This window comes from Armigeres subalbatus, chromosome 2, assembly GCF_024139115.2.
Source record: "Armigeres subalbatus isolate Guangzhou_Male chromosome 2, GZ_Asu_2, whole genome shotgun sequence".
Taxonomy (NCBI): Eukaryota; Metazoa; Arthropoda; class Insecta; order Diptera; family Culicidae; genus Armigeres; species Armigeres subalbatus.
Window position 1 is genome coordinate 310,417,546 of NC_085140.1, and position 27,381 is coordinate 310,444,926.

At 39.7% G+C, this 27,381-nt stretch overlaps 1 protein-coding gene across 1 annotated transcript in view; it reads left to right on the forward strand.

Moving 5' to 3' along the window:
• Positions 1-27,381, forward strand: part of LOC134212578 (uncharacterized) — an 896,490-nt gene that overhangs the window by 628,508 nt on the left and 240,601 nt on the right. Inside the window, exons 12-14 of the mRNA XM_062690564.1 lie at positions 16,563-16,829; positions 16,918-17,208; positions 25,336-25,470. Of these exons, the coding sequence (XP_062546548.1) occupies positions 16,563-16,829; positions 16,918-17,208; positions 25,336-25,470 (693 nt within the window). The remainder of the gene's footprint in view (positions 1-16,562; positions 16,830-16,917; positions 17,209-25,335; positions 25,471-27,381) is intronic.

The following is a 27,381-nucleotide window of genomic DNA, read 5'->3' on the forward strand; positions in this document are numbered from 1 at the left end:
TATTATCGTGAATTTCCTTGAAGCGTGTGTACGCTTCTTTCAAAGTCGTCATCATTAATCGTTTTTGGATTGCTTGACGCTTTCCATCTTTTTTTACTGATACATAATCTTTTTGACCAGGCATAGCTCGACTTACTTCACCATCTTTAAAATATTGAACTACTATTTCTTTTGTCTCATCTGTTAATGCAGTACTAGACCTAGTATTTTTGGTTGAAAGACAGTTATTCTTCAATTGTTTTGCCTCTTTTACTGTATTTCTATTGGTTTTGAACTCATCAATGGCATCCTGAATAGACCACGAACTTGGCAGCATCGACAAAATCAATCATTTTTCTTTCCTTGTCGTGGCTGCATTCGAGAACCTTTCCTTCATATTTATAATTACCTCATCGTAGTCTGTATTTTCCACATCATCAGGTCCTAATTTGAAGAGGTTTCTTCGTACAGCTTCGTTTATTTCACGGTATTTTTTCTCCGGGTAATAAACGTAGTCCATCTTACTCCATTTAATCGGAGTCACTTTTATCCCAGCTATGCCCTCGTTAAAGCGTTCGATGTTGACCTTTTGGATACACTCATCTTCCGATTGATTTGTTGAAACAGATTTCGCTGATGGTACGGTGGCAAGGCTCTCAGCACTTAATACTTCTGGTAATTCCTCAGTTGTTGTCGATACATCTGGCAATTCCTCAGTTGCTGTCGTTTTCGAACTTCCTGCGCTCTGCTCAACCGATGATATACAGATTGCTCTTTTGTCAACGTTTAGACGGCAGGACGTGCAAATGCGTAAATTTGTATTCAATGTGGACATTGGAGCATAACCAGTCGCTTTCAGTTTATCTATGGTGCTTTCGGTGAGATTTCGTAACTCTTTTGAACACTTTTTCCATCAAACGGCCTACAACAGTTGAGAAAGCGGCTACTCATGTTGTTCGTAATATTTCAATAAACAAAATCACTTTTAAGTTTTTACTGACTAGTTTGGTGTCATTTGCTTGACTGAAGAAAAAATTACTATAAGATCTTTAACAACCTTAGTAGTAGTAATTTTTTTGCTTTTTCGTGAGCATTGTCATGGTATGTACCTATCATGCATTTGTTGTTGTTGAAGATACCCGTTTCCTCCCGATCATAAAGTCTATTCTCTAAGGGGTATATTTTTGCAGGTAAACTATAGACGTACACGTGTATATAAATCTTTGATTTTGCAGCTTTTTTCTTAAAAACAACATTTCTGATATGTTTCTATCAACGTTATTATCAACAGGTTTCACCACTATTAAAAGAATTCTTCGCCAGTCACGTGCAATGAAAATTATGACACTATCAATACTTTGGATCACAACACTGGATCGTGTCTAAGTTTCTTATAGATGCTATGAATAATTAAATCAAAATATCATGAAAACAACTTGTTTAAATCACGTCCCTTAACAATAAAATCTGCATCAAACTGCAATTCTCGAAATAACTTACACAGAAAAAATTTTTTACTAAATGTGAAAATTGTGAAATGTTTGAAATGTCATAACTTTTTGTTTATTAGTTTACCATCACCAAATTTTTATGGTAGATAGCTAATATAATGGACCGTTTTCCCTAAAAAATTACGTTCGAAAAAGATAGGGTTTTGAGATATTTGAGTTTTTGTGACAAAAATGATATTTTTAAAGGCAAAACAATTTTTTTACTGTGCACATTTTCTTAAGAATCACCATTTAGTTGTCTAACTTTGCTGAAAAATCATAACAATCGAACATTCCGTTTTTTGCTGTGCAGCTTTTTAAATATTTTTGAACCATTTTCACATACACCCTTTTGAAAAGTTAGTCGTGACTCAATATGAAGATTTGATATCGAAAAATGACGATTTAGATGAAATTGAAAAACTGTGCAGAGTTTCAAATATTTTCGAAATGGTCGCTCAGGATCGACTGACATGCCCCCGTGGAATGCCTCACAAGAAGGCGAGCTACGTAGCGATCAAGGTGGATCGTTCAGGTGGAAGACGATTTAATGTTAGATGGAAAATTGTTTTTTAACTACTACGCGTTTACTGCATATGATCGCATATCAGTCCCATCTTTGCTGGGTTTTCTATTCATATGGGACAAATATGCGATTATGGGCAGTTTACTAGTAAAGAAATAAAGTGTAGATGGCAGTCATACGATGTGTACAGTTTACCTCTTCGCTATTACTTCCAATGGTGCTTGCTTTAGTGAACTGGATCCGGATTTGGCGATTTAGACTACTGCTGGCCTTTTCGGCTCGTAGCCAGTGGTTGAAATCTGTGAAACTAGTCTTAAAAACGGGAAGTAGACAATGCAAAATAATCGCGATCATTTGTTTGTCTTTTTTTCTGCCCACCTGGTGCTCGCACTGAAACCGGGGGTGGTATTGCGCCCCTTGACACGAAACGAGCAAACCATGCAATTTGTCATACGAAAGAGCTGACGAAAGGAGATGCGCAATGAGGCCCCAGAGAAACGTACCCCGAAAAAATGTTCGTAAAGCTTCGCGAGTCATTTGGGTTACTTTGCCTAAAGGTATAAAACATTAACGGGATATATTTATCACGGATGCTCGAGAAAGAACACACTTGTTTATTGGTATTGTGTTTATTTAAAATGAAATTTATTCATTTTATTCAAACTCGTGTCCAATTACACTCTTTTCTTACTCGTGAAGCGAGTATTCCCACTACTGCTCGTAGGATCAAATGTTGGCGAGCTTCCTACGCCTAGTTCCACTGGAAATTCTTTCGCATTTTCACATGATTAGGGTAAAGTGCCCAATAGTGGACCCTCCAGCCATTTTTGCGTTATTACAGCACAATGTAAACATGTTGATATGAAATTCTATCGGGAGAACCTACCTTACAATCCTATGATTTGATTACATGCAGTGGAAATGCTATGGAAAGTAAAATTTGATGATTTTTTACAATTCTATAAAAAATAAACACCAGAGTGTCCATTATAGAAATATTTTGGGGGGTCTATAATAGGGAAGAAGAACGTCCCGAAACGGGACATGAAAATCAAATGAAGTGTCGGCTATAGGGAAGCAATTTCCTATTATGGACCCCCATAATGTATTTGGGTGTTTTATGTATGTATCGTGAAGAAGGGATGCAGAGCTTGTTGTTAGATATCAAGCAGAATTCTTATGTTGACAATTTCTACTCCTTATGACAGGAAGAGCAAAATTTCGCTACTAGGGGGTCCAGTATTGGGCATTTTACCCTATTATTCTGAATTTTAACGGAAAGTTTTACAAAATTCCACATAAAATTCGTAAAATTCTGATTATTTTGATATTCTGTAAAACAAAATCTACTCAAGTTCAACAGAAATTTCTTGTGCAACTGATTTCTTAGGATTTCTTTATATTTTTATTATTAATATTTAATATTTTGGATGACGATTCAGGTCCAGTCGTGCTTTTCAAGTAAGCGGATCGGCCGGTCGTCGAAAATTTGTTTTGCTTTGTACGGAAAGCAAAACGATCGGCCGGTCACCGTAATTTAGTTTTGCCTTGCGCGGGTGATTAAATAATCAGAAAGTGAAAGTTTGTCTCCTGTTCAGTCGTGTTTCTCAAGTAAGCGGATCGGTCGGTCGTCGAAAATTGGTTTTGCTTTGTGCGGAAAGCAAAACGATAGGCCAGTCGTCGAAATTTTGTTTTGTCTTCAGTAAGCAGAGCGATCTGCCGGACGTCAAAAATTTGTTTTGCTTTGTGCGGAAAGCAAAACGATCGGCCAGTCGCCGTAATTTTGTTTTGTTTGCGCGGGTGAGTAAATTAATCAGAAAATCAAAATTTAGTTCTCATCCAGTTGTGTAGTGTGGGCGACAATTAAAATAATTAGCGTTCGTTCGATTGTTTTTGTTTTGAATCAAACCACACGCTATACACGGCAGACCGTTTACCAAAACGAACCCTGGCACACTCCCTATATCCAACATCCCAGTGATTTCTCGTGGAAGTACAGATGACTCGTCGGCTTCTATCAAAGCGAGTATCACGTCAACAGTTTCCTAGCTATTCCTTAATTGACCTGCATTCGGACACGGCCGGCGCTGGTATTGCTTATTTTTGGGTCACCAGTTCTTACACATTGAAGATGATGCTAGTCCCAAACTTCATCTGTTGGTTCTCTGTGTAATTACAGCTGACCTGGCAATAAGGGGCTAGCAACCGTGGGCGGTCAATCATACTCATGCTCATGCTCAATGTGAATTTTTGGATGACGATTCAAAACATATGAAAATCTCATTCTGGCCAAAAATGTCACATACGCAGTTTCTCGAACAAATGGCTCAATTCTTATACATTCTCAAACAATGTTTTCCAAACAATAAGATACCCAAATTTAAATTATCATATCAATTTTAAATGAATCTATTTAATTTGCATTTTAAAAGTACCTAGTTTCTCAGTTCAAAACTGCATTATTGTCCTATCTCGGGCCACACTCTGTTCTGAGACCGAAGAGTCAATAAGCCCAGTTAATTCCCGTGCAATTTCACCCCAATCACGGTGTCAGCTGTCATCTCACTCTCACCAGCCCTTGCAAAGCCCCGTCATGAGATGTAATAAATTTTATAATTACTATTGCCACCCACCTGCCTTACCCAACCGCATGGTGCCACCATGTCAGTCCGTTAAAGGCCCGGCACTGTGCATTCCGTTCCAGCAGAACCACCACCGTGCCATTCGAAAAGCAGCGGACGTCATTCGCCTGACGGAAAGATCTTACTTGCAAATCTGCGCTTTTCATTTGCACGCGAACGATGCAGAATTTTTCCGTCATCTGCCAGCCGCGAAATGGATAGGCTTCCATTCCCAACAATCTACTGACACCCGCGCACCAATTTAACAGTGGCTGAAAACTGAAAATTGTCCATCAGAAGAACATTCGATAGATCAGTATTTCATAAGAGTTTAAAAGGAGTAGGGTATTGACAGAATAGTAACAATAGTACTACTTATACTCAACTAAATCTTGAACTATCTTGAAATAAAGCAGTATTACAGATTGATTTTTTTTCACCAAAGTTTGTGAACAAATTGTGCATAGTGCCGCCATCCAGCCCCAGCGCATATCGTTTATATTCATTTTCGCTTTCCATCGGAAAATAGATCAAGTGCAGGCGAAAACAACTCGACGCCCGCAGGCAACACCGACGATCCTCTGATGATGAGCAAAAGCCGACGACGACGCTAGCAATGACATGCGGCGAGTGGCAGTGACAACGGCGCTGCGGCAACTCTACCATACAGCCCGAACGACAACAGCGGCGATGTGATAATGAAGAAAATTGCGAAAATAGTTTTAATTTTCATCCCCGTCGCAGTTTCTCTGTTGTTCGCGACTTGTTGGTCGCCAGGCGTCAATCTGTTTCAGTGCAGGTTTCTTCCACCCGATCCGCGTCGGCAGGGTTATCATGCATGCATTACTTTTTTTTTAACTTGAAACACCCAATAAATGACAAAGTGGTAGATAATGGTTTCAAGAAAATATTAACTACTAATGCTTCTATTGTGGAGTTATATTTCTAAGTTAACCGATTCGATACGGATTTTGATCTTAATGATCTACATGAACAACAACGCGTTTTATGCGGCATCAATCCTAATTTGAAGGTGCAAATGCTGCTAGAGACATAATTAAACTATTTGTATTAAATCGCAGTGTTACCAGAACATCAACGGTACAAACTATTTTTGAGCTCAGATCTCAGATCAGCAGAGTGATTCATAGGTTCCCAAACTTACTTGTCAGTTGGAATAACTCCACTGAACATCATTACACAGTACGTACCTACGAAAATACAAGTTATTATTATCATCGACATTTCTTTCGTTCCTCTTATCGTCAATAGTGTTATACAATGAAGCCTGGTCTACGGAAAACACGGCGTCCCGTGTCTAGTCACAATCAAGTTGATGCAACCATTTTGAATTGTTGCTACTCCATAATCGATCAGAATTGGAGTAATTTTCACCAAGAAGGCGTTGGCACTGTCATACTTACTTGCTTTATACGTATTACACATATTATATATTCTATACATATTACAGTATTCCCAATAAGAACTGCAATTGAGTTTTCAGCTTGAGGAATATTAAGTCACGTACCATGTCACGTACGATGGGGGGGGCCCTCCTTAGCCGTGCGGTAAGACGCGCGGCTACAAAGCAAGACCATGCTGAGGGTGGCTGGGTTCGATTCCCGGTGCCGGTCTAGGCAATTTTCGGATTGGAAATTGTCTCGACTTCCCTGAGCATAAAAGTATCATCGTGTTAGCCTCATGATATACGAATGCAAAAATGGTAGCCTGGCTTAGAAACCTCGCAGTTAATAACTGTGGAAGTGCTGAATGAACACTAAGCTGTGAGGCGGCTCTGTCCCAGTGTGGGGATGTAATGCCAATAAGAAGAAGAAGAAGACGATGTACGATATGTCCATTTCTATAAGTGTTGGAAGCACCAAGAGGCAATATTTGGTTTTGCACAAAAGTGTTTGTTACTGCGACTAACATTTATATGTAAGAGTAAAGTAGCTTACGTAAGAATAGTTTCATAAAATTTGAGCAGCGTGACAATCAATACAAAAATTCGATACGAGAAGTGCGACGAGGGGGGAAGGGGTTTGAAAATGATTTTTTTTGCGGATCACGATGGATAACGTATTTTATGAATCTGCGGCTCTTCAATTGGCCTTGCGAGCAAAGGCGTATGATTGCCATTCCGGAGAAGGTGAGTTCGATTCTCGGTATAGGATGTTTTCGTTTTCGGGAAATATTCTCGACTCCCTAGACATAGTGCATCCATTGAACTTGCTACACAAGATACAGGAGTATCATAGATAGGAGTATCATAGATGCTCAATGAATTCCGTAATGTGTCTATAATAGTGCAACGAAATCGCAAGGATAGTTTGGAGCGTCGTAGATGTTCAACGAATTCTGTAATGTATCTATTATGATGTAACGAAGTCCCGTGGAGCTATTCCAATGAATATAAATAGTTGGGGTTTCGTAGATCTTCTAGTTGATCAATTTGAATATTAAGATCTGTACTCAAGATCAGTTTGGAGTGTCGTAGATATTAAACGAGTTCTGTAGTATGTCTATAATGGTGTAACAAAGTACCGTGGAGCAATTCCAACTCATAAAAATAGTGAGGACATTGTAGATCTTCTTGTTGATCGATTTGATTTTTTTTTGTCTTTATTATCGAGACTTTCAGCCCGAGGCTGGCTCGTCTCGTAATCTAAATATTGAGATCTGACTTCAAGGACTGTCTGGAGTGTCGTAGATTTTGAAACAGATATATTATATCGCTGGATATGGCGAATGATTTTATCATAACGCATTCGATTCGAATATTTTATCAGAATATGGTAAATTATGGTGTTTGATCTTTAGATCATCAAAATATGGATGAAAGATGATACAAAGTATTAAGAAAGAATTTATTTAGATACATCTTGAAGTAACTTTACAATTACCCTGTTTCGTTCGATATCATATTCTTTGTGTCGACGCGCTTTCTTTCGAAGTAAATTTATCAAATTCAATCTGAGGTCTGCACCAATGATTTTGTTTGTTGTCTGAAAATCCCAAAATAATTAACACAACATTGGTTAGCTCTACGTTACACGAAAGAATGTGTCATAGTCCATTTACGATCACACAAATATAGAGGGCATAAATTAAATTTTACGAGTTTGTGCACGGATCAGTGACGGGAAGCGTCATTTCGATGTCATGAGACTAATTTACTAATAACTTTTTTTACAAGTCATTTACATTTATTTTTTCCATCTAAACATGTAGCCCTCAAAGGACCCGAAAACTTTTTCTAACAGGTAATTTCTCTAAACATGATATTGGTGATGTGAGAGCCGAAGTTATGTCAAATGACATTATTGTCATGACATTCCGTGACATTTTTTAAATCTCGCTCTCATGGCTCACACTTTGTATTTAGAACCATGCTATTCGACAAAGTTCTAGGACCCTTTAAGCACTTTATTTCAATAAAAAAATACGAACTGTAAATGACTTTTAGAAAAAGTTATTAGAAAATTAGTAATAGAAATGCCATGACATTTTTTTGACATTTCCCCTCACTTCCCCTCATCCAGGAACGCCAGTGGGCTTTCCTTCAGCTAGTGTCAAACAGTACAGTGACCAATTGATTTTTATACCCCTACAAGCCGCCGTTACCGAGCGTGGGAAGCTGGATTGGAGACTGAAGGGACTATATACCATTTCCTCATTTCCGAATTTTTTAAATTTAACTGTCAATAATTTGAAAAACACAGAAATTTATGTAAACTTCACATACCATATTGGTGCCCAGTCAAACAAGCAGTCCGCACTGACAAGCTGCTCATTTGGAGCGTTACCGCATGAATGTGAGTTACTAATTTCAACTCTCAGATTTCAACGTGTGAATTTTACTCACTTGCTAAGTGAATGCAGAAAAACTTACTGTTATAAATTTCATATTCGTGTTGTTGTGAGCGAATGAATTCGGATATTCACCTTTCTCTCTGTTCGAGTATGTGAAGTATATTTTAGGGAGAAGAATGGAATAAAAAAATAGTGTTCATACAATGCTGCCGAATATTTACAACCCTGGTTGCGTAAGTCATACTCATGCCCATGGCAAACCACCGATATATAGCCATTTGAATACTCGTTTACATGTACATCAATTTCTGAACTAACTAACCATTGTACAACAATGCTCATGCCATAAGCAAAGAGTTACAATGCCCAGATAAGGGGAAAATATGACTATAGCACAGCAGTAACACTCATCCATGGCTGCAGCTTGGTAGACAACCGTAAGTATTGCGATGCTACATTTTAATTAAGATTACCACCTTAATTGAATGATGTGGCTTATAGCGTGGGGATACGTTGCAAATCTACTCCCTAGGGCAATTTTTATCTTGATGAAAAGTTCTCGTTCAAAAGGGCAAATGAACAGTAATGGCTAGGGAAATGACCAGTGCCCTGTTGAATCAATAACTCAGATGTTTCGTCTATATGTGGAAAACATTAATAATCCATACTTTCCTGTTTATTATTTTGAAACTTTTTTTTGCCTATCCCACACGAGTCTAACGTCTAGTACTTCTTAACCTTGACGAAGCAAGACGATTCTGAAACGATTGTGTTTTGTTTCCGGTTCATTCAGCTCAAAAAGGAATGTACACCAAAGAATGACGTTGTCGTTGAGAAACAAACAACAACAAAAATATGTCTTTGTCCCAATATGCATAGGACAAAATCAATATTTCGATCAATTTTATTTGCAACAAAAATGGTAAGGTAAAGTTGTAAACTTTTTAAACTGCGATTTTGTTCAATATTTTAAATCAAAACTGAGAGCTATTTTTATGTCTAAATATTGACTACTAATAAATTATTAACCAAACACATCGTCAGAAACTGGCTATTACTCTAGATGCGCAACATTAGATCAACCGGCCAAAATTCTTCGCTGTGTCAAATCATCGACCGTCAATGCATCATCAGCCTATGTGATTAAACCAACTGACAAGTTCGTGGTATATCTTTCTAAAATCTCACCTGACGCATCGAGAAGCTTTCCAAAAAGTGCTTCAATGTGGACAATCGAGAAATCGCTGGTTCCAAGAGGACTAAAATAAAAACTCCCCCTTAATGGAAAAATAGAAAATTGAAATCAGGGTACGAGCAATAAATAAATATAAAATTTCCATAAATAAAGGAAAATTTCCATTAACAAACAATATTTTTCCACAAAACAAAAATAAATTAGCACTTTTGAAAGCAAAAATTGCAATTATAAAAGAAGAATTTTCCATAAAGAAATCAAAATGTTCCACGGAAAAAAATACAAAAGTTCCATGAAAAATCAATATTAGCATTAAAAAATTACAAAGTTTTCCACAAAATAAATATTTTTTCCCGCTAAAAATTAAAAACATTCCACGATAAAACTAATAAGGCCGATACAAATATTTAAAATCTATTTTGTCTCCCCCCCCCTCGGATTTTTTTTGCCAAAAAAAATATTTTGCCCCATTTTGCCCCAAAATAAAATTAGAATAATTTTAAGGATTTTCAAAACATTCTTTAACAAATCCTAGGAGTTTTTCGATTTTTTTTCATTTTAATATTTATTTTTTTTATTATCCCCCTCCCCCCTCCCTTTACCTTTCGAAGACCACGACCGAAGGACAAAAAGTTAATTAAATATTTGTAACGGCCTAAGGAGTAATAAAAAAATGAGAATTTCCATGAAGAAATATAAAAAGCAATAAAACTGAGCATTTTTCCATAGATGACCCCATTCTTTAAAAGCGTTCAAAGTTCATGGAAAATTTTATCAATTTCATTGCTTTTTTATATTTTTTTATGGAAATTTTCTTATTTTTTATTGCTGATTATTTTGTGGAAAGTTTTTAATTTTTCGTGGAAAAAAATATTAATTTTGTGGACAATTTTGTAATTGTTTATTGCTAATATTGATTTATTTATGGAAATTTTGTATTTTTTCTGTGGAACATTTTGATTTCTTTATGGAAAATTCTTCTTTTATTATTGCAATTTTTGCTTTCAAAAGTGCTAATTTATTTTTGTTTTGTGGAAAATTCTTGATTGTTTATGGAAATTTTGCTTTATTTGTGGAATTTTTTTATTCATTTATTGCTCATACCCTTGGCTTGAAGAATTCGTGTACTTGGGCTCACTGGTGACCGCCGATAACGATACCAGCAGAGAAATTCGGAGACGCATAGTGGCTGGAAATCGTACGTACTTTGGACTCCGCAAGACGCTCCGATCGAATAGAGTTCGCCGCCGTACTAAACTGACAATCTACAAAACGCTTATTAGACCGGTAGTTCTCTACGGACACGAGACCTGGACGATGCTCGTGGAGGACCAACGCGCACTGGGAGTTTTCGAAAGGAAAGTGCTGCGTACCATCTATGGTGGGGTGCAGATGGCGGACGGTACGTGGAGGAGGCGAATGAACCACGAGTTGCATCAGCTGTTGGGAGAACCATCCATCGTTCACACCGCGAAAATCGGAAGACTGCGGTGGGCCGGGCACGTAGCCAGAATGTCGGACAGTAATCCGGTGAAAATGGTTCTCGACAACGATCCGACGGGAACAAGAAGGCGAGGTGCACAGCGGGCAAGGTGGATCGATCAGGTGGAGGACGACTTGCGGACCCTCCGCAGACTGCGTGGTTGGCGAAGTGCAGCCATGGACCGAGCTGAATGGAGAATTCTTTTATGTGCAGCACAGGCCACTCCGGCCTTAGTCTGATGATAAATAAATCATACCCTTGGCAAAATGGCAATTTTATATTTTTCTATGGAAAATTTCTAATTCTTCATGAAAATTTTATTTTGCTGCCTTCCAAGAGATAGGCAAGTGTCGACACTGTAATTTTTCATTTTTAAGGTTGGAGTCGGTTAAGCTTGTCTATGCAATGCAAACCGTGGAGATAAATATTTAGTATTGTCTGGATTCAACACACATTATCAGCAACTACGCTCGATCAAGTAGAGGTTTAGTGCGGTTGTACCAGTTGGTCGTCAGATTCCAACCCGACCACATAGGCGAAGGGAGAGATCGTCACTCAAATTTAGTTCAATCAAAGTTAATTGGCTATATTCCTAATTTTAAGGTTTTCTTTTCCAAGTAAAAAACATTGATCAATTCCATTTCACAGTAAATATATGTTTTCTACATAGTCCCCCACATATTGCCGAAGACACTAAATCGATCGGACAAGCCGTTTTTAAGTTACAATTTTTTCCCTTTCTCGTATACTAAGTGTACGTAAAGGCTATATGATCGCTCAAAAACCAAACTTTTGATAGAATGCCTGGAGACCCATAGTGTTTTACACCAATAGACTCAGCTCGACAAACTGAGGTGATGTCTGTTATGTGTGTATGTATTTATGTGTGTGTACATAATTTTGTAGACACTTTTTTGGAACTTAGCATTGGCCGAACTACTCGCAACAAGTTCCATTCTACGGGGAATCCTGTCCCATTGATTGCTATTGAAAATTGGCCATATCGGACAATGGATTCAGAAGTTATGACTATTTTTTTATGCACAAAACACGCTAAAAACACTCACTCATATATTTTAGAAATTTTTGCGAAAGAAAGGCACCAACAACGCTAGGTGGAATAATCAGGGCTTTTTATATTAAGTAGTGTCGATAAGCTATTTAAAGAGTCTTAAATCAAATTGAAAAAAAGGTGTTTGTGCCCAGCCTCTTCTCGATAATTAGGCTAGAGTCAAAAGCAAATCTCGGATTGATCATAGGGGCGTAACAGTATTGATCGATTTCTCTTAATCAATTTTGTATTTTGTTAATAACTCAGTTGTTTTAAACGCTACAACCGTGAATATTGTTTCTGATGCAAGATGTATTCATCTTTTTACCAAACCAATTAATCTTCGTAAAACTTCTGCAGTTCGCAACAATAATAAAAAGAAAACATCGACGAAGGAAAATCGATCAATGCAGTTACGCCCCTATGATTCTAAACGCGAGAAATCAATTTATTTACCATAAATAATGTTTAAGCAAAATTTCAACCGAGAAAAAAAAATAAATCAACCCTCGAGATCATAAAGATTTGGTCATTTGTTGTTGTTGTTATTTCCGAAAAAAAATATATTTTTGGGATACGTTATTGTTAAATATATTTTTGTTAAAAATGTTAAATATAATTTTCGAGAGAAGGATATTAACGAGCAAATAAAACTGTGATTTTCGTGGAAATATTAACTTCGGGTACTAAATGTTACTTTCGGGAAAATGTTATTTTCGGGACAATGTCATTTTCAGGCAAATGTTTTTCGGAGAGATGTCATTTTCGGGTAAATGTTGTTTTCGGAAAAATGTTATTTTCGGGATCCTTTTTTTCGGGGCAATGTTATATTCGGGCAAATGTCATTTCTGCGAAAATGTTATTTTGGGGAAAATTCTGGGAAATGTAATTTTCGGGGAATGGCATTTCGGAGCAATTTTTTTGAGAAAAAATGTTATGTTCGGAGAAACATTTGAATTGAAAAAAAATCGAGGAAATATGCTTTTGAAAGATATTTCAATTCGGGGGAAGTACCATTCCAAATAACTTCGTATGATATAAAGAATAGAAATATAAATAATGCCTATCGTCAATTATGCCTAACGTCCGAATGATGGTCCAACAGATTATTAGGCCGAACATCATTTGGTCGAAAGATCCAATAAACCAAATAGGTCATTTGGCCGAACATGTCATTTGGCCGAATAGGTTATTTGGCCGAAAAAGTCGTTTGGCATAAATGGTCATCTGGCAAAAAGGACCACTTTGAAAAGTGAACAGTGAGAAATGAGGAGTGAGGAATGAGAAGTAAGGCCTGAGGTCTGATATATAAGATGTGAGAAATCAGATTTGAGAAATGATTAGTGAGAAGTGGAAAGTTGGACGTCTCACTACTCACTTCTCATTCCTTATTTCTCACTTCACTTTTTTCACAGTGAAAACTGAGTCGTGCAAAACGCCTCACTACTCACATTGCATTTCTTACTTTTCGCAGTGAGAAGTGAGAAATGAGGAGTGAAAATTGGGAATTGAGAGGATCTACGAAAAGGGAGATGGGAGACGCCTCTCTTCTCATCCATCATTTCTTGCTTCTCATTTCTCACTTTATGCAGTGAGAAGTGAGAAATAATGACTCGAAATGTGAAGTGAGACGTCGATTGACTTATTCGGCCAAATAACCTATTCGGCTAAATGACCTATTCTCTTTTCTCACTTTCTGCAGTGAGAAATGATTATTGAGAAGTGAGACGTCAAATGATCTATTCGGCCATATGACCCGTTCGACCTAATGGTTTGTTTGACCTTTTTGACCTTCTCCGAAATAGTCTACGTTTGCCCTATTAACCCATTCAATGAAACATAAGCAATAGGCTCACAATTACGCCCTGATTAGCACTAATGATTGGTTCTCATCGATAGCAATTACGTAGACGATAACTCACATATCCGCAAGCATTCAGGATGGACTCCATTGCAATCAATCACCTAATAACACATCTACCAGAACAATACATTCGGCTGTAACAGAGCAAAATCAATTCCACTTAATTCATCTCAAGAGTCAATTTGAGATAAACAATTATCGGTAAACCGCTCACTCCTTCAACCAAACAGTCGATGTGTCTGGTCTATGGGCTAGACTGGTATGTACCAGGTTCATTGTTCCGTCGTCGATCTTCTGTTGTCAGTTCACTTTTTCCTGCTTGACTTCCATGCAACTCTGCCAACAAAAACAACATCAAGCGCCATCATTTTGCTCCCGGTTCAAATTTAATCAACTGGCAGTCATCTCCGTTGGCGCTGTGTACTCTGTCCTATCCGTTAGTTCCATGGAAGACTGGAACACTACAAACTGACTCAGAACCAGCTGGTGCCAGTTTATCAGTTGTGTTGCTGAGTAATCACGAGTGCAGCTCCCATTTGCCTCCGCACCATCATCGTTCATGTACTACACGAGCATCTCAGTGAGCCCTCCGGTACAAAGCAGATGATGTTCCGTAGTGGATAAAGCTTCTAATTTACAAGTGACTTCTTGCCGGTACACATTCATCCGTTGTTGGTGCATCTGGCACAGTAGCTCTAGTTCTATGTTAAGGGGCCAAAATGATGTGGAAATACTAGGGGCAATGTTGCACTCTTACTACTTGTTCGCTTTCCCCATTTTCCTTCATTTTATGTTTCTATTCTGTATTTTCTATTTTCTAACCATAACAATCATATTTTTTCTTCTCCATTTTAGTCTTACATTTTTCTCATGTTTTTGGTTTTCCTTTTCTGGTATTTTCTTCACAGTACTATGTTCTTACTAGAATTAAATAATGCCATAATGCTTTTTTAGAGATATTCTATACCTACTGAATGCGTTTTTTTACACCACTATGTCCACTGCAACCTCTCGACAGCGTCCTTGGGGAAGGGTGCTCCAATTTAAAACCAAACAACCAGGATGAATGTTTCCCAAAAGTTCACAAACCACATCCACCCACCAATCGGGTAGACACCCCGAAGGAGATCGGAGTCAGTTGATAAAGCTGCTAACTATTACATGACCATTTATCTCCCCCGATGACAAGGAATTAAGAATCGAGAAATAAGGCAAATAAACCAAATGAGTGTTTGCCTTTTCCGTACGGCTACCCTTTATCAGGAATCCACCGGTTTTCACCGTACACCCTAAGGGTCAGACCAGGCAAGGAATGCACCGACTATCTTCGAAAGACCAGAATGAAAACTCCTCCTAATAAATTAGAAAAATTCCATAAAAAATAGGAAATTGTCAATAAAGAAATCAGGGTATGAACAATAAATAAATATAAAATTTCCACAAATAATGCAAAATTTCCATAAACAATTGAAAATGTTCCACAAAACAAAAATTAATTATCACTTTTTGCTATTAAAAGTGGTAATAATTTGAATAATTTTCCATAGATGACCCCTTCTTTAAAAGCGTTCAAAGTGCATGGAAAATTTCATTAGATTCACCTCTTGCTTTTTTATATTTTTTCATGGATTTTTTTTATTGAATGTTTTGTGGAAAAATTTAATTTATAAATAATTTGGAAATTCTTTTTTTATTTTTTTTATTTTTCCTTTTAAAAGTGCTTTTTTTTTGTTTTGTGGAAAATTATTGATTTTTATGGAATTTTTGCATTATTTGTGGAAATTTTATTTTTATTTAATGCTCATATCCTGATTTATTTATTAGCAATTTCTTTTTTTTATGGGAAATTTCTAATTATTCGTGGACATTTTATTTTGCTGCTCTTCGATAACGGTAGACAGAAAGAGGACTTTTCCTATTGATTTTTTGTTTTATCAAGATGAAAGTGATTGCAAAGTGCCTTTTCATGCGGTTCTGTTGGGTGAAAAATGGATTTGACTGTTACCCGGCGAAGGTTACCATATGCATGGAAAGGAGATATATGTAAGAGATTCAGCAGCGCTTGTTGGTTGCAGATTGATGTCCTCAGGCAAGTACTATTATTTGCGGTATTGACTGAGCATTTACAATACGATCTGAATAAATTCCGATCATGGCTCACACGATACACATTTTGCATGGACAAGCATTTTACCACTGTTTGACATTTTTCCTGAAATCTTTATTAGATTGTATGATCTCCATCAGACCATGTGTGGGGGCTTAATGTTAATGTTTCAACTTGGATTGGTTCATTCATGCCATTTTTTAGATTTAAGATATTCATCCACAATGGCAGTAATTTCTACAACCCTTACAAGTGCTCACCAGCAAAGCGAATAATTGCGAAACAATCTTTTACACCACCAACTCAACAAAATTCTATTTTTATATCATTTATATTCATTACCTTTGTATATCTTTCCCACCGTCGTCCATCATTCCGCTCGGCTGGCCCGGTACTATTCCAAAAAATGGAAAACCTTCTCCACACATCTCAGGTGAACGACATGGGAATGCAGCAGTGCCGCTCGACAAAGGTGCAGATCCTTGGCGCCCCCCAGCTCCGGGTGGATCCTCCAAGTGTGACCGTTTTCCGTGGCGAATCGCTGCTCATTCGGTGTTTGTCCCAGGACTCGGATCAACAGTACGGCACCCTCGGGTACAGTTGGACAAAAAACGGTGTTCTCTTCCAGTCGGATCCGGCCGCCGAAATGTGGGAAGACCTTTATCCGGACGGTAGCATTCTGAAGGTGAAAAATCTCCAGGTAAATGAAGATAAATGTCAGGAGAAATTTGGCAAAAGTGGTGCTTTTAATGGATTCCTGTTCTGATTTTGTTTTTGTTTCTTCGCAGAAATCCGTTGTGTACACATGTATCGTATCGAACTCCGTAGCACCGATATCGAAAAGCGTTCACGTTACCGTGGTCGAGCCGGGAACTGTGACACTGTGCCCGAAGATTGCTGACTATGGCGTGAGTTGGCCAGCGAGTGCATCGGGACCGGCCGTTTTGGCGGACTGCCCAGGACGAGGAGAAGGCCAAGCAAAGCGAATCTGTGAACAGCGTGACTTTGGGCGTCCGGAATGGCTCACGCCAGACTTCTCCGAGTGCGTTCCGGACGCCATCAACGAGATTGAGAAAGAGGTAATCGACATAACAATGATGCCATGCTACTCCGGATCTAGTAAATATTTTATGCTATCTATCACATTGCCGCAAATTCGACTTGCATTGTTTGGTGACTTTAAGCGATGGTTACTCAGAAATGTTTGAAATTATTACGAATATGGATCAATATTTCAGCAGCGTATGATGAATAGGATAAAAAGAGGGCTCAATTTATTTAAAAAAAATATAGGTATAGCATAACAATTTATTTATTTTATGCATCTAAGGGCCAATTTCTTCACCTCCGCTTAACTCTTAAGCGGTGCTTACCCATACGCTTAAACATGGTTTAGCGACTAAGCGGGGGTGAAGAAATCGGCCCTAAGACATTTGACAAAGTACATGAGAACTTGCAGGTAGTTCAGTAATAAGATCCGAATCTTAAACAATGGCCATGCAGGTTTATGAACGAATTGATCTATTTCTAATAGAATGAAACCACAAAAAAATAGATTAATTCGAAACCTAATACAAAATTACTGATTTCGACGCAGGCAACAGATTTCCAGGTTTTCAGACCGACTAGTTGAACTTTTATTATTATTTCGTTCAAGCGAGTTCTACAGTAATTGTATAAATGGATTCGGATTTGATTTGGTTTAAACCTCAATGCAGGTTGAATTTGTTTTGTATAGGATTGGTTTGTTTAATTTATTTGAATTGAGATTAGATTTAACTTGGAATTGGATATTTATAGAATTGATTGGATTTGGATTGGATTTGGATTTGGATTGGATTTGGATTGGATTTGGATTGGATTTGGATTGGATTTGGATTGGATTTGGATTGGATTTGGGTTGGATTTGGATTGGATTTGGATTGGATTTGACTGGATTTAGATTGGTTTGGATTGGATTTGATTGGATTTGACTGGATTTGGATTGATTTGATTTGGACTGGATTGGACTGGATTGATTGGATTGGATCGATTTGGACTGGATTTGGATTGATTTGGATTGGATTTGATTGGACTGGATTGATTTGGACTGGATTTGATTGATCGACTGGATTGATTTGGACTTGATTTGGACTTGACTTGACTTGGACTGGATTTGGACTGACTTGACTGATTTGACTGACTTGACTGATTTGGACTGACCTGGATTGGTTTGGATTGGTTTGGATTGACCTGATCTGGACTGATTGACTGGATCTGGATTGACTGGACTGGATTTGACCGATTGGACTGGATCGACTGATTTGGACTGGATTTGACTGATTTGGACTGGATTTGGATTGATTTGGATTGGATTTGGATTGATTTGGATTGATTTGGATTGATTTGATTGGATTTGGATTGATTGACTGATTGATTTGGACTGACTGGATTTGGACTGGATTTGACTTGGATTTGATTGGATTGATTTGGATTGGTTTGACTGGTTTGGACTGGATTTGGACTGGATTTGGATTGATTTGGACTGGATTTGGATTGGATTTGGACTGGATCTGACTGACTTGGATTGATCGGACTGGTTTGACTGGATTTGACTGATTTGGACTGGATTTGGATTGGTTTGACTGGATTTGGACTGATCTGGACTGGATCTGATCTGATTGATTTGACTGACTGGATTGATTTGGATTGATTTGGACTGGATTTGGACTGGATTTGGTTGGATTGACTGGATTGATTTGGATTGATTTGACTGGATTTGACTGACTGATCTGGACTGGATCTGGACTGATCTGGACTGACTGGATTGGATTTGACTGGATCTGGACTGACCTGGATTGATCTGGATCTGGATTTGACTGGATCTGACTGGATCTGGATTGATCTGGACTGGATTTGGACTGGATCTGGATTGACTGGACTGATCTGGACTGGATCTGGACTGGATCTGGACTGACCTGGACTGGATCTGGATTGATCTGACTGATCTGGGATTTGACCTGACTGGACTGACCTGATCTGATTTGGACTGATTTGACTGATTTGGATTGATCTGGACTGGATCTGGACTGGATCTGACCGGATCTTGGATTGATTTGACTGGATCTGGACTGGACCTGACCGATTTGACTGGATCTGACTGGATCTGGACTGACCTGATTGATTTGGACTGGATTTGACTGGATCTGACTGATTTGACTGGATCTGGATTGATTTGGATTGATTTGGACTGATTTGGATTGGATTTTGGATTGATTTGATTGGATTTGATTCGATTTGATTGATTTGGATTGATTTGACCGATTGATTGATTTGATTGGATTTGGATTGATTTGGATTGGATCTGACTGGATTTGATTGATTTGGATTGGATTGATTGACCTGACCGATTTGGACTGGATCTTGGATTGGATTTGACTGATTTGACTGATTGGATTTGGATTGACTGGACCTGGACTTGGATTGGATTTGACTGATCTGATTGATTTGGATTTGATTTGGACTGGATTGGATTTGACTGACTTGGACTCGATCGGATTGGATCTGATTGGATCTGGACTGGATTTGGATTGATTTGGATTGATTTGGATTGACTTGACTGATTTGGATTGACCTGGATTGGATTTGGACTGACTTGACTGACCTGGATTGATTTGGACTGGATTGATCTGGACTGATCTGACTGGATTTGGATCGACTTGGACTGACCGATCTGGATTGGATCTGGACTGACCTGACTGACTGACCTGGACTGACCTGACTGGATCTTGACTGATCTGACTGGATTGATCTGACCTGGACTGGATCGATCGACCTGACTGATTTGACTGGATTTGACTGGATCTGACTGGATCTGACTGGATCTGGACTCGATTTGACTGATCTGGACTGACTTGACTGGATCTGACTGGATCTGACTGGATCTGGACTGATGGACTGACTCTGACTGACTTGACTGACTGACTTGGACTGGATCTGACCGATCTGGACTGGACTGGATCTGGATCGACCTGACTGATCTGGACTGACTTGACTGATCTGGACTGATCTGACCGACCTGGACCGATTTGACTGGATCTGGACTGATCTGGACTGGATCTGACTGGATCTGGACTGACTGGACTGGATCTGGACTTGGACTGACTGGACTGACGATCTGGACTGGATCTGGACTGATCTGGACTGGATCTGGACTGACCTGGACTGATCTGGACTGGATCTGGACTGGATCTGGACTGGATCTGGACTGACCTTGACTGGATCTGGACTGACTTGGACTGGATCTTGACTGATCTGACTGGATCTGGACTGGATCTGGACTGGATCTTGACTGATCTGGACTGGATCTGGACTGATCTGGACTGGATCTGGACTGGATTTGGACTGGACTGACTGACTGATCTGGACTGACCTGATCGATCTGGACTGGATCTGGACTGGATCTGGACTGATTGATCTGGACTGACTTGGACTGGATCTGGACTGATCTGGATCTGACTGGACTTGACTTGACTGATCTGACTGGATCTGGACTGACTTGACTGACCTGACTGGATTTGGACTGGATCTGGATTGACTGGACTGGATCTGGACTGACCTGGACTGGATCTGACTGGATCTGACTGGATCGACTGGATCTGATCCTGGATTTGACTGACTGGATCTGGACTGGATCTGACTGATCTGGACTGATCTGGATCGACCTGACTGACTTGGACTGGATCTGGACTGGATCTGACCTGGATCTGGACTGACCTGGAATTGATTTGACTGATCTGGACCGACCTGATCGACTGGACTGATCTGGACTGATCTGGACTGACCTGACTGGATCTGGACTGACCTGACTGATCTGGATTGACTGGATTGATCTGACTGACCTGGACTGACCTGACTGGATCTGGACTGACCTGACCGACCTGGACTGGATCGATTGATCGACTGGATCTGGACTGGATCTGGACTGATCTGGATCGATTTGACTGATCTTGACTGGATCTGGACTGACCTGACTGACTGGACTGACCTGGACTGGACTGACTGGATCTGGACTGATCTGGACTGGATCTGACTGGATCTGACTGACTGGATCTGACCTGATCTGACTGGATCTGGACTGGATCTGACTGGATCTGGACTGGATCGACTGACCTGGACTGGATCTGGACTGATCTGGACTGGATCTGACTGGACTTGACTGGATCTGGACTGATCTGGACTGGATCTGGACTGATCTGGACTGGATCTGACTGATCTGGACTGATCTGGATCGATCTGGACTGATCTGACTGGATCTGACTGGATCTTGGACTGGATCTGGGACCGATCTGACCTGATCTGACTGGATCTGGACTGGATCTGACTGACTGACTGACTGGATCTGACTGACCTGGACTGGATCTGGACTGATCTTGGATCGATCTTGACTGGATCTGGACTGGATCTGGACTGGATCTGGACTGACTTGACCTGGACTGACTCGATCTGGACTGGATCTGGACTGACTTGATCTGACTGACTTGACTGGATTGACTTGATCGACTGACTTGGACTGGATCTGGACTGACCTGGACTGATCTGACTGACTGGATCTGACTGGATCTGATCTGACTGGATCTGACTGATCTGGACTGGATCTGACTGGATCTGGACTTGATCTGGACTGACTTGGACTGATCTGGACCGATCTGGACTGGATCTTGACTGGATCTTGACTGACCTGGACTGACCTGGATCTGACTGGATCTGGACTGGATCTGGACTGGATCTGGACCGACCTGACTGGATCTGGATCTGGACCTGACTGGATCTGACTGGATCTGACTGATCTGGACTGGATCTGGATCGATCTGGACTGGATCTGACTGACTTGACTGGACTGATCTGGACTGATCTTGACTGGATCTGACTGGATCTGACTGATTTGACTGATCTGGACTGGATCTGGACTGACCTGGACTGGATCTGGACTGACCTGACTGGATCTGACTGGACTGGATCGACTGGACTGGACTGACTGGATCTGGACTGGATCTGGACTGGATCTGACTGACTGGACTGATCTGGACTGGACCTGACTGATCTGGACTGGATCTGACTGGATCTGACTGATCTGGACTGATCTGGACTGATCTGACTGGATCGACTGGACTGGATCTTGACTGGATCTGGACTGGATCTGGACTGATCTGGATCGATCTGACTGGATCTGACTGACTGGATCTGACTGATCTGGACTGGATCTGACTGGATCTTTGACTGACCTTGACTGATCTGGACTGGATCTGGACTGATTTGACTGACCTGGACTGATCTGGACTGACTTGACCGACTTGGACTGATCTGACCGACTGACCTGGATCGACTTGACTGACTGGACTGGATCTGGACTGATCTGGACTGGATCGACTGACCTGACTGGATCTGGACTGGATCTGGACTGACTTGACTGGATCTTGGACTGACTTGACTGGATCTGGACTGGATCTGGACTGGATCTGGACTGATCTGGACTGACTTGGACTGGATCTGACTGGACTGACTGGATCGACTGGACTGATCTGGACTGGATCTGGATCGACTGACTGACTGGATCTGGACTGATCTGACCTCGATCTGGACTGGATCTGGACCGATCTGGACTGACCTGACTGGATCTGGATCGACTGGACTTGACTGACCTGGACTGACCTGACTGGATCTGACTGGATCTGGACTGACTTGACTGGATCTGGACTGATCTGACTGGACCTGGACTGGACCTGACTGACCTGGACTGATCTGGACTGGATCTGGACTGGATCTGGACTGGATCTGACTGATCTGGACTGACCTGACTGGATTGACCTGGATCTGGATCTGACTGGACCTGGACTGATCTGGACTGGATCTGGACTGGATCCTGGACTGGATCTGGACTGGATCTGGATTGGATCTGACTGGACTTGGACTGACCTGACTGGATCTGACTGGATCTGGACTGGACTGGATTGACTTGGATTGATCTGGACTGGATTTGACTGACTGGACTTGGATCTGGACTGACCTGACTGGACTTGGACTGATCTGACCGGATCTTGACTGGATTGACTGGACTGGATTTGGATTGGATTTGGATTGGATTTGGATTTGGATTGGATTTGGATTGGACTGGATTTGGATTGGATTTGGATTGGATTTGGATTGGATTTGGATTGGATTTGGATTGGATTTGGATTGGATTTGGATTGGATTTGGATTGGATTTGGATTGGATTTGGATTGGATTTGGATTGGATTTGGATTGGATTTGGATTGGATTTGGATTGGATTAGCAAGCAAGCAGCTTTACTTGTTCTGGGTTCTGCCAAAACACACCAAGCACCAACACAAAATCACCATTTCTGCCCAAGGTTTCGTTTTGCGTATTTAATTAATCGCAAATCGTATCGAATATCCCCCAATCCCATAACTGAGGATATCATACATCAAATATTCGTATGAATTGATATGAAATGATTCCCGTGTTTCTTGTACGAACAAAATATTACAAGTCAGTCAAAAAGCCGATTGGATCGGTTTGGCTGAGCCCCGACCACTTGTGTGTCGATTACATTGTCAGGGAAGACTTTCAATATACTTTTAATAGACGATCAAATCAATCTTCCAGCCATTTTCAAGTAGAATTTCTCACCGAAATTCATTTTAAATTGAAAAAAAAAATTGCCAGAAGTATCTCGTAAAAACAAACGAAATAAAAAAAATACACGTCAATTCACGATGCCGCCGGAATGCATCTAAATGGGGTTTACATTGGACTTAATTGTCACATTGTTAGCTGTTATAAATCGTTAGTCATTTTTTGGGATCCATGTATTTTCTTAAATTTTCATTTCGACCGATGTGTTTTTCATATTGATGGTGGTTTTCAAATATGCGTTTAACAGAAGTAGTTTTTCATATTCATCATTGATTTATTTGTGCGGCGATCATACATTTTATCATTGTTTGACTTTGTGTATGTGGCAAACACTTTATACAAATATGGGAAACTTGTCTAAACAGCATGTCACCTAATCATCTATTCCCGATCAGCAACTTAAATGACATCCGCAATACTGCGATGTAAATATTCATCACCAAAAAGACCTGACGGCAATGGAAAATGCTCGTCGATTTAAATTCCTACATCTTGGCATTCGCCTTAAGCAGCAACATTTACATTCATCGGCGACAAATGTCCCTTCGTGTTGGCAGCCACCCCAACCTATACTAACTTCCTTTTTCGAAAGTGTCTAGGAAAGATTGTTGGCAGTGGGACATGGCAGACTTGGGCTTATTTCATCGTTATCGATTTGAGAGGATTTGCTCGTTTATGCAAAAGAGTTTCTTTTGTTATTTTTTTAGTATATGCTTACGGTTTTTCTTGTGGTTTTTTTTCTGTCTTCTGTCGCTCACCATATTTGTGCCCTTCTGGCACCTATGTCTTATTCAACGGGTGTCGCCAGCGCACTGCTATAATAAAAATATGGAAATACAATCACCAGGGAGATGGGAGTCTATTTAAGATGTCGGATCAAGAGATATTTGGTAATGCTGAACTTTATAAGAGAATTGATCGACCCAAATTCCATAACAGAAACTGCTCAGGTGGTACTGGGTCAGATTGGGTGTCGTCCAGTCACACAGATCAGTCAAAATATAAAAAAAATATTGGTAGAATGAACAGCTAATTATGTCCTTAACGAATTGAACTGATAAAAAAAATTTGGTATATAGAAAATTGGCCTCATCTGCTAATGAATTTTCCTACGAGTTATATTACTTTCAACGCATTGCAAATATTTGATGTAGAGTTATACTCTTCTACTCCACATTCATATCAGTAATAATACTAAAACGATTTTTTTCAATTCTATTCTCTTTTCATCTCACAAACGCCGGTTTCAAACTCAAATCTACAATCTTCCATGCGGGTTCACCAAACGATATTAAATCCACTTGCGAATATACCCGAATGGAATAACCGAAAACAAATATCACCACTGAACAAACCTTCACGGGAAACAAACAATTTTCTCTGCAACCACCTGAAACCAACATGAAAAAAACCACCTTCCAAATACCACGCCGCAACGACCGGTTGATAACTGCCGCGATGATCTCGTAACGTTGGCGATACAAAAAAAATAACTACAAACCCGTTCCACCATCGCCACCCCACAACAGTTCCGAGGGCTTACATTCGGCTACCAGAAAACCAACGGCACCAGCGTTCTGCAGTCATGTCTGGAATATGCGATGAAACACTACGCCGGATTCCTACCGGGCGAAGGTGGAGTGCTGCTGGAGCTGCTACACGAGGTAAGTGTGCTCACTCTGTGCTCCACTGTGTGCGTGCGGTGTTACGAAAATCGGATAAAAATGTCCACCACTTTCACTCCGGCTCCCCGTCCCGTACTACTTGCAGGTTGAGGAACGGGGACAAGGATTATGTTCTTCACAGCATGTATTTGTTTACGTAACTAGATGAGCCATGTTTGGGCCTTCATTTCCCTAGCGAGCAAAAAGCGTAAGGGATTACGATTCGAGAGGTGACTGAAAGCACTGTACTGCAAACAGTGCACGTACATGAAGTGAAGACTTTCAGCAAACTGTGGAAATGGAGCATGTAAAATTTAAGGCCGATTTAGTTTTAATGGAAAACCGATCCACAGGAATCAAACGAAAAATTTAGGCATGTTTGTACATGTATTGGATGGAAAAATAGATTTATGACGCAAAGGCTTTAGGTAGACAACAACGTCAGTGCAAAACAACCCTATAGTGATTTTTTCCCGCAAATGCACGTTTAATTTCCAAAACAATGAGTTAAAATAATAAATTATATGACCAATGTTCTGAAAACTCAGATGTGAATATGTACATTATGTGCTAAGGTTTGTTGGTTCGATTCCCATCGAAGAAAATTATAACCTCCAATATATTTTCGTAATATAAAATCTTCTACATAATATTCTGAGTTTTTAGAACGTTCTAATTAATGTCCAAGACGGTTGACTCGATACACGATAATCTTGTTTGAAATAAATTAAAGTTTCGTCTGTAGAACATTATCATGCTGTGGTTCAACCCCAACGGACGCCCATTCGTCGTCGTCGTCACTGTGATTAGACAGAGGAAAGTGAAGCGCGTTCTGGTGAATTCAGTGAAAAGTGTGTGGATATGATTTGATGCCGTCTATATTGGATATCCGACACTTATAACTAGTCAAAACACTACTAGCGAAATTTTTGTTATACAAATTATGTTGTTAAGCTTTCAAGACAAAGCAAATTGTAAGGTGAATTAGTTGCTTATCGGAAATTGCTTTTGGTACCGCATTGTATGAATTTCTGCTATAGCTACTATTTAGCAGTACACTCAAGTTTATTTTACGGTTGTAACTTATTAATTTCTCGGTTAACCTGAATTTTCACAGCTTTTTAAATACCCCCTGAATTTTCTTTGATTTTTTGTGAAGTTTTTCGTGGGATTGTTTCATTGACGCTGAAGGTCTAAACCGACTAAAGCCAAACCGTGTAAAAAACCTGGGTGTAATCTCAATGATTTGAATTAATTTCATACTAGCAGACCCATCGAACTTCGTCTCGCCCAATTAGCATTAACATTTATTTTGAATTCACAATTTAATTTTTAACGTTAGCTCTGCGATTCGATTTCATTTGGCAGAGCAAACGACAAGACTTTTTGCCTTTCTCGTATACTAAGTATACGTAAAGGCTATATGTTCACTCCAAAAATAAACTTTTTATAGAAGGCTCGGAGACCCATAGTGTTATATACCAATCGACTCAGCTCAACGAATTGAGGTGATGTCTGTGTGTGTGTGTATGTGTGTGTGTATGTGCGCACCAAAAGAGCAAAAAGTTTAGCTCACTTTTTTTGCACTTACCTTCAACCAATTTACTCGCAACAGGTTGCATTCGACGCAGTATACTGCCCCATTGTTTCCTATTGAAAATTGGCCAGATCGGACTATGGGCTTGGAAGTTATGGCCAAAATACTTTTTATCATAAAAAAGCGCGTAAAAAAGTCTAGCTCATTTTTAATGCACTTACCCAAAACGGATTCCCTCACTATAGGCTGCATTCGACGCAGTATTCTGCCCCATTGTTTCCTATTGAAAATTGGTCGGATCGGACAATGGGCTTGGTAGTTATGGCCAAAATACTTTTTCTCATAAAAAAGCGCGTAAAAAAGTTTAGCTCACT